Below are 8,910 nucleotides of genomic sequence, written 5' to 3'. Positions count from 1 at the left end.
CTCTCCCAACAGTGAACCTCCAATTCTTATCGTTCCTTTTAGCAAAGGAAGATCATTCCCCCGCCTCAAAGAGAACAGCTTTATATTTTTTCAGATTATATGAATAATACACGTTCGTTGTGAAGAATTAAAACATGTAAAAATAAAAAGGCAAGCTCATCTGGAGTCACGCCATCCTGGCACAGCCACTGTGGCGCTTTGTAAGGTACTGACTTGGCTAACCTAAACCACATTTCCCAGAATTCCGTTCCCAGTCAGGGTGAGCCACAAATTCTTGTGCAAGATCTGGGGGGCCCAGATGAGGCGGTAGCCATTTAGTAGCTCACCACGTTGCTTAGCCAGAAGCCCACCTCCTGGTGTGAATCCGCATCTGGGCTGCAACTGTCCCAGCTGCCCCTGGATGTTCAGCATCTCCGTTCGAGGTCTCCCTGCCCGTCCTCTGGGCTTCCAGTTCCCGCACGAGACAATGTGCCTCACAGAGACTGCTCTGCCACTTCCTAGAGCTGCGTAAGGTCAACCCCCCAGAACAAATCCCCTTTATGTGTTAATAATGACGGACATTAAGAACATTTTCGTAGTTATTTGGACAGCATATTAGCATTTCTGTTAGGAGGAAAAATAAAACGTTCAAGGAAGAACCCTATAATAATCTAACTTCAGTACACTGTTTTAAAGATGTGGAAAATGAAGCCTAGAAGAGAAAGGGGCTGTTTTTTAACCTGGTTTTGAACTTGGCTTTCCTACTGCTCACCAACCACCTTCCAAACTCTACTGAATGTGGTGGTTTCTTTTCTGCAGGGGGGAAATAAAAATCAATGCCTGGGCTACCTTTCCTAGACCAGCATTTCTTCAGCTAGGAGTTCTGGCTGCCAGGGTCTCTTCAATATCATTATGTACTTACTCGTATATTACTCAAACTGAGTGAGAAAATACAAACCCTGTTAAAAGGGTCACCCTTTGTGACACCAGAGGCAGGCTCTCCAGCCCTAATGAACAGAATATTCCTGCAGAAACACACGATTTCCTTCTCTGATTGATGCAAAATCAGTCCACATAGACAGCTCTGAAAACTACTTGGGAATTGTCCATGTGGCATCGTTTTAGGAAAAGCAGATTTCTGTACCATACAAATAAAAAGATGAGTCAGGAGCTACAGCATCTAGTGTGGGCAGGGGCCAGATGGGAAAGAGGCAAAATGCAAAACACCAAGCTGCAATGGGTGTCTTACTGTACTTTAGTTTCAAAGTGAAAAGTGGAGATAATTTAGTTCTGTGATCACAGGACTCTGCACTGGCAGATCTGCAACTGCTAATTATAAAATTTGAAACATAAATAATGTTAGAAATCATCCTTGTAAAGCACTTCTAGGGTTGCATAATTGTAAAGTCCCTAGTTCTTTGATTTTTGAAGCCACAGATGGGCTGACTAAAGGCAGGCGATTCCACAGAAAGCAGCGGGTGCCTCTCTGTGCTCGGGGCACTGGCTCGGCACCATTGGGAGGAGAAAGGTGATTGAGACGCAGCCCCTGTTCTCAGTGGAGGATTAACATTTACCTAAACACAGAATGTAATAAGGGTTAAAGAATAGACATGGGAGGGGAAGGGTCTCCTGAGGAGAGAGCATTTGAGCTGAGCCTTGATGTATGTGGATAGGCAGACATGGTGGGAAATGATAAAAACCATACTCTCTAAAATATTGAGTACCGAGGTGCCTGGGCGGCTCCGTCAGTTTAGCGTCTCTTGATTTCGGCTCAGGTCATGATCTCACAGTTCGTGGGGATCAGGCCCCACATCAGGCTCTGTGCTGACAGCGCAGAGCCTGCTTGGGATTCTCTCTCTCCCTCTCTCAGTAAATAAACTTTAAGAACAATAAAAATAAAAAATATAGAGTACCTTAATCTGGATGTGGGCAGGGTGACTTTATTTAAAAGGATGCTTAAAAAATGACTAAAAAGCTTTCTCCCAGATCCCAGAATCCTCAAGATCAGCTTTTTTTTTTTTTTAATGTTTATTTTTGAGAGAGAGAGAGAGAGCAAGCAGGGGAGGGGCAGAGAGACATGGAGACAGGCTCCACACCATCAGCACAGAGCCCAACACGGGATCCGAACCCTCGCCCCAAGATCAGTTTTTTTTTTTTTTTTTAATTTTTTAACATTTTTATTTATTATTTTTGAGAGACAAGAGTGTGGGCGGGGGAGGAGCAGAGAGAAAGAGGGAGACCCAAAAAATGAAGCAGGCTCCAGGCTCTGAGTTGTCAGCACCGAGCCCGACATGGGGCTCGAACTCATGAGCCATGAGATCATGACCTGAGCCAAAGTCGGACGCTCAACTGACTGAGCCACCCAGGTGCCCCCCGAGGTCAGCTTTTAAATGAAAGCTCAGTGTTCACTTAAAGCTTCAATAAAATTCAGCAACAAAATAGAGCTTAAGCCGTGACATTTTAGAAGGCACTCAGATTCTATCAGGATAGAAAAATGTGACAACAAAAGAGAAATAATTGATAACCATTTTTCTCATCCTTAAGTTGAACATGGTGACTTCTGAGAGGAAACAGATGGTAGAATGTTTTATGAACATTTTCACCTGATCCAGTCTTTACATGACTGGGAACAGTCTGGAATAGCAGGAGGGGCCAAAGCGCCTTGGTTTCAAACCCACACCACGACTCACCAAGCTGTGAGACTCTAGAAAACATTGTGCCTGAGCTAACTACTATCAAGAGGATCAAATTATTGTGAAAATAACCTATTTTAACCTGTAAGTCAGGGCTATGTGAAGCTACCTTACTGCAGGTCAGCCCCTTCAAGACTTGCCGTGAGTATTTTTAGGTCTAAGAAGGAAGTTTTTTGGCTGAAGAACAACAGAATGACCTTTGGTGAGATTATTAGGATCCCTAAAAATGAGTAGTGTCATGCAATTAAAACCAACACCAACTAGAGATTTTAATCCCAAAAGCTACAGGTTAGATTATGGTCATGATAGAAAAAGAAAAGAGTAGGACTCGAATTTTGCCAGTAGCTCTGTGACTCTGGCAAATAATTAATCCCCACACCTCAGTTTCCTCACCTTTGAAGCACCTGTAAGATGTTTTTCTACTCCAGGGATTATGAAAAAAGAACACAGCATATATGGGTCTTTTGAGCTTATAAATTGAAAATGCAAAATATAGGTATTATAGGGCACAGTCTCATAAAAATTAGGATTCCACAAAGCTCCCACTTCAGAAATAGAAGAGGTCATTCAAAATTAATTTACCACAAGAGGATGGCTTCACTTCCCCGCTACTTAGGAATGCTGTTAAGATGTGAAAACGATGAATGTTTTATTTTTTTATTTTTTTTAAATATAACTTATTATCAGGTTAGCTAACATACAGTGTATACAGTGTGCTCTTGGCTTTGGGAGTAGATTCCCATGATTCATCGCTTACATACAACACCCAATGCTCATCCCAACAAGTGCCCTCCTCAATGCCCATCACCCATTTCCCCCTCTCCCCACACCCCCCCCATCAACCCTCAGTTTGTTCTCTGTATTTAAGAGTCTCTTATGGTTTGTCTCCCTCCCTCTCTAAACTGTTTTTCCCCTTCCCTTTCCCCATGGTCTTAAGTTTCTCAAATTTCACGAGTGAAAACATGATATCTGTCTTTCTCTGACTTATTTCACTCAGCATAATATCCTCCAGTTCCATCCACATTGTTGCAAATGGCAAGATTTCATTCTTTCTCATTGCCAAGTAGTATTCCATTGTATATATAAACCACGTCTTCTTTATCCATTCATCAGTTGATGGACATTCAGGCTCTTTCCATTCCTCAAAAAACTAAAAGCAGAACTACCCTACAACCCAGTAATAGCACTACCAGGAATTTATCCAAAGGATACAGGAGTGCTGATTCATAGGGGCACTTGTACCCCAATGTTTACAGCAGCGCTTTCAACAACAGCCACATTATGACAAATGTTTTAAACATTAAACCAGTCCCAGAATCTACCTTAAGGCAAAAGTTTCACTCTGAGGGAAGGAGTTGCTAGCTGTTGGCACAAACACCAGCTTTCTCTTCCTTGCCTCTCTGCAGTGAGGTGTGGCCATGTTAGCTAAGGGAGCATGAGTGGAAATGATAATGTGCTATTTCCAGATCACAGCTTTGATAAAAGTTTTCCCTTTTCTACTGACTGGGATATAAATACCTGTAAGGCCTTAGGACAGCCCTTCTCCAACAGGGTTCCTGTGCCATCAGGTTTTCATTGTATGCGATGAATGTGAAAATTGTCACCCGAACTGATTTCCTGAAACTTCTTTCTCTAGAGAACTCAGGGAAAGGCTGCTCTAGAGGATGACAGGGCTGAATGATCACAGGAAGCTGGGTCCCTGAGTAACTATGGAGAAATCCTAACATAAAGGAGAAATAAATGGGTCATGATAAATTTTGAGGTCTATTAGTTTCAGTAGCTAACATTACTCCAACAACAGATCACCCTCAACTGACTCCCTTAATGCAAATCTGTTGTTTACACCCACCCCCCTTTCAGTGATAAGGCACACAAATTGAATATCCATGCTTGTGTTTTCCTCCACACAGTACAAATGGTTTGTGTAATTCTAATACAGTGGTGATTTTATGGTCAACACAAAGTGTAACTCTTAAGTTTTAATGAAAAAGAAAGTTAATTACAAATTCAATTACAATTTCAAGGAAAAAGATGTATCTATACGCCAACTTTACATACATACATACAGAAAAACTGGACTTTGAAGCGCTAACATTTCAAAGTGTTCAAAGTGTTCACCCACTCTACACAAACCTAGTATTGGGTTACTGCCGCTGATTTTAAAAATAGCAAGTGGATACGCTTTTCAGATGCAGAGCGTTGTCTTACATTTGTACCACTCACCACGGCTGTTACCATTCTTAGCACCTGGGGTCACCGGGATATAATCCAAAGCAAACTAGCCTAGAATTTTAGGGAAAAACACTTTTTAGGAACTTCATTACCTATTGTTTCCTTTCCTAAGAAGAAGCTGTCCCCACGCGCATGATTCTGAACAGCATGTTGATGTTGTTGCTTCGAATTGCATCCCGACAAGCAGTGATCACCTGGTTCTTTGGTTTTCCGACTGTGTGGGATGAAACATCCAATCAGTACAATCCAAAAGATCATTCAAAGTGACATTATAAATCAGAGGCCAGCTTTAAAACAGCATACAACCAGGGAAGAAAAGAGATATATGGTGTGCAAATTTAACTGATTTATCTTACCACTCCCTAAAAAAGGTATCTTTGTGAGGGAATTTATCACAAACCACACCTACAGACCATCTACAACCTAGAAATGAAGTCGGTTCTATAGAAAAGAATCAAAGCTTCTATCTACCTAGCAAAGGTTATTTCTAAAAGAAGGTCAAAGCACTGACCCAAACAGCAGATTTCAGGTCTAAATCTCTGGCTATATTTCAGCTGCTTTTGGTTTATTCTATTACTCTTTCTCTAAATTTTTTTTTTCAACGTTTATTTATTTTTGGGACAGAGAGAGACAGAGCATGAACGGGCGAGGGGCAGAGAGAGAGGGAGACACAGAATCGGAAACAGGCTCCAGGCTCTGAGCCATCAGCCCAGAGCCCGACGCGGGGCTCGAACTCACGGACCGTGAGATCGTGACCTGGTTGAAGTCGGACGCTTAACCGACTGCGCCACCCAGGCGCCCCACTCTTTCTCTAAATTTTAAGTTGGATACTTAGCTCATTAATTTTCAGCCTCCCTTTTTAAAAAAATAGGTATATTTGAGGTTTTCCTTTGGGGTATATGTCGCTAGGTTTTTCTTGGAAAACACAGCAAGACCTAAGAAAAGGCGCTGAAAGTTTTCCTGCCTCTGAAGTCTGCAGACTGACTAAAGCCAAACAGGCTGGCCAAGGTCAAGTGGCTTCCACTGAGCTGAGTGTTACATGTGTGCCGCTCTCGGCCCCAATATGAATTCTTGAAGCCACCACTACCTCTAATGGTTCTCACCCCAAAATCACAGACTACTTAGGGTGCTACAAAAAGAGACTTACCCCGCAAACGACCTGCTCTTTGAATGGCCTGATTTACTGCTTTGAGGTTCCCCAGTAGCTCTGTGTGATTGTTACAGCGAATTTTGTATCCATTTAGCAAGTCTTTATTAAGGTCGTACAGTTCCATGTAGCGATTCTTCATGGTTTTCCTGTGTAAATCAACATCAGTGTATGAACCTCATCATACCCCAATATGGCAGGCTTACATGAGAAAACCTGTAAACTTCTTACGTACATAAAGACACCAATTTTTTTAGCTTTGAAATGTTTGCTTTGACAACATTGAGAAAGTTTCCATCAACATATTCTATTTCCTCCAAATAAATGGAACACAAATGGCCTTTCTTGTTTATTGGTCCACGGTTTGTTTGAATTTAGGAACCAACAATTAATAAACGCCCGCTGGGTGGGGGAGTAAAGAAAAGTAGGCAAGGCAGTAAGCTGGCTTCACAGTTTCTGATTAATATTCATTGGGCAAAAGTGACCTTATTCTTAATATTTTTAGACAACTGGTAAATTCAACTTCAAATTTCATCAAGGTTTTAAAAACAAAGGCATAAAGGGGCACCTGGGTGGCTCAGTTAAGTGTCTGACCTCGGCTCAGGTCATGAGCAGGTTCGTGAGTTCAAGCCCCGCATCGGGCTCTGTGCTGGCAGCTCAGAGCCTAGAGCTGCTTCAGATTCTGTCTCCCCATCTCTCTCCCCTCCCCCACTTGTGCTGACTCTCTCTCTCTCTCTCAAAAATAAATAAACATTAAGTAAAATAAACTAAAAACAAAGGCATAATATTAAAACCACAATGAGATATTACTACACAATGAAAATGATTAAAATAAAATAAACTGATAAAGCCAAATGCTGATAAGGATGTGGAATGACTAGAACTCTCCCGCACTGCTGATGGGAATGCAAAATGTACAGCTACTTTGTGAAATGACTGCGAAGTTTCTTAGGAAGTTAAATATACACTTACCAAATGACCCAGAAATACCATTATCAAGTATTTACCCAAAATAAATGAAAACATGTCTATAAAAAAACTGTATGCAAATGTTTGTAGTAGCTTTATTCACAATCACTGAAGTATGGAACAACTCAAATGTCTATTAAGTGGTGAGTGGATAAACAAAAATATGGTATATCCATTCAGTGGAACAGTACTATGCCCAGCAATAAAAAAAGAACAAATTACTGACACATGCAACAACATGGATCCATCTCAAAGGCATTAAGGTAAGTGGAAGAAGCCAGGCTCAAAAGGCCTATACTATATGATTCCATTTATGTGACATTTTGGAAAAGATAAAACCACAGGGAGAAAAATCAGATCAGTGATGGCCAGGGACTAGAGGTTAGGAGAGATACTGATGCAGAGAGACAAAAGGGTGATGGAAATATTCTACATCTTGACTGTGGTAGCAGCAACACGGTTATACGTGTTTCTCAAAATTTACTGAACTGTAAACCTTAAAAGGGTGAATTTTCTGCGTGGATATAATAAATTATATATCAACTAAATTGGCTTTAAAAAATAAAACACATACATCTGAGAGCCTCTAAATGAAATATAAATAATTCAGGAAAAATGGAATTTAGAGGTTGGTGGTCACTTTCCTCCATTTTAGCAGTCAAATGCCTAAGGCCAACAATAGCTCTCTGACTGAAAAAGAAAAAAAAAAGCCAGAGACAGAGTTAAACAGGGGCCCTAGAGGTAGCTGGCCAGAAAAAGCAGAAACCTAATATACCTCAAAGAAAATAATGGGAAGAAAACAAATTACAAAGAGGCAAACCAGTCTCAATTTACAAAGGATGCAATTTTACATCTGGAAAAACTGTAACATAATTTAGTAAAGTAGTAGATTATCAAATCAATATACAAAAATCAGCAGTGTTTATATACTCAAAAAAATATATATATAGGGGCACCTGGGTGGCTCATCAGTTAAGTGTCCAACTTGGGCTCAGGTCATGATCTCAGGTTCATGAGTTTGAGCCCTGCATCAGGCTCTGCGCTCTCAGCACAGAGCCTGCTTCAGATCCTTGTCTCCCAGTCTCCCTCCCTCCCCACCCCGCCCCTCCCTTGCTTGCTCTCTCTTCTCTCTCTCTCTCTCAAAAATAAACACTAAAAAAAAACAACAAGATATAATGTGGAAGAAAGATCCTATTTACAACTGCAAAAATAAAATAGGCACAAACTTAACAAAGTCTGATACCTATACGAAAGACCTACAACATGACTTGAACACATAAAGACAGAGCGTGCTCTTAGTAAGACTGAACATCCTTGTAACAACGTCAGATCAAGTTAATAAACTTAACATGATCCCAGTAAAAACACTTATCTTTTTTTTCTGGAGCTAAAAAACCTGGTGATAAAGTTCACTGGAAAAGACAAGCACAAGCAGCCAGGAAAACCATGAAAAGGAAGAGCAACCTAGCCACACCAGGTAACATACAAAGCACTTCCCATACAAAGTAAGGAAAAGAATGGCACTCCCAAATGAAGAGCAAGACAGACCAAGAAAACTGGATAGGAAATCCAGAAATAGACCCAAGTGCATGTGGAAACATGATGCATGATAAAGGTATCTCAAATCAGTGGGAAATGGACTTTTAAAGTAGGCGTATTGAAACAGCGCAGAGAAAGAGAAAACTGAACTTATCACTGTTATGCTGAAAACCAGGATAATCTCCAACCGAAACAGGGATTTAAATGTAAAAGAGGAAAACATACAGGTATTTAAAAAATAGGTTAATTACTCTGAATTCGGTGTAGAAGTTTAAGGAAAAGACTAGCCAATTTGACTACATAAAATTTTCTTAAAACTTCTACGTGGCAAAACCAAAAATAAATTTTATT

The 8,910-nt window shown here is 40.7% G+C and overlaps 1 protein-coding gene across 3 annotated transcripts in view; it reads right to left on the bottom strand.

The window, feature by feature from the left end:
- Positions 1 to 3,304: 3,304 nt before the first annotated feature.
- BBS2 (Bardet-Biedl syndrome 2) overlaps positions 3,305 to 8,910 on the bottom strand; it is a 35,558-nt gene continuing 29,952 nt past the window's right edge. For 2 of the 3 annotated variants that reach the window (XM_086689397.1, XM_025920745.2), the window contains exons 16-17: positions 6,052 to 6,200; positions 4,637 to 5,118 (exon numbers count right to left, since the gene is read on the bottom strand). In XM_086689397.1, coding sequence (XP_086545523.1) covers positions 5,012 to 5,118; positions 6,052 to 6,200 — 256 coding nt within the window. In that variant the 3' untranslated portion in view covers positions 4,637 to 5,011. Of the gene's footprint in view, positions 4,393 to 4,636; positions 5,119 to 6,051; positions 6,201 to 8,910 lie in introns of those variants that run through there. The other variant, XM_086689396.1, reaches the window with a different exon arrangement.

This window comes from Puma concolor, chromosome E2 (assembly GCF_028749965.1).
Source record: "Puma concolor isolate L17-30 chromosome E2, mPumCon1.1.hap2, whole genome shotgun sequence".
Lineage (NCBI taxonomy): Eukaryota > Metazoa > Chordata > Mammalia > Carnivora > Felidae > Puma > Puma concolor.
This window is presented reverse-complemented; position numbering and strand designations above follow the sequence as displayed.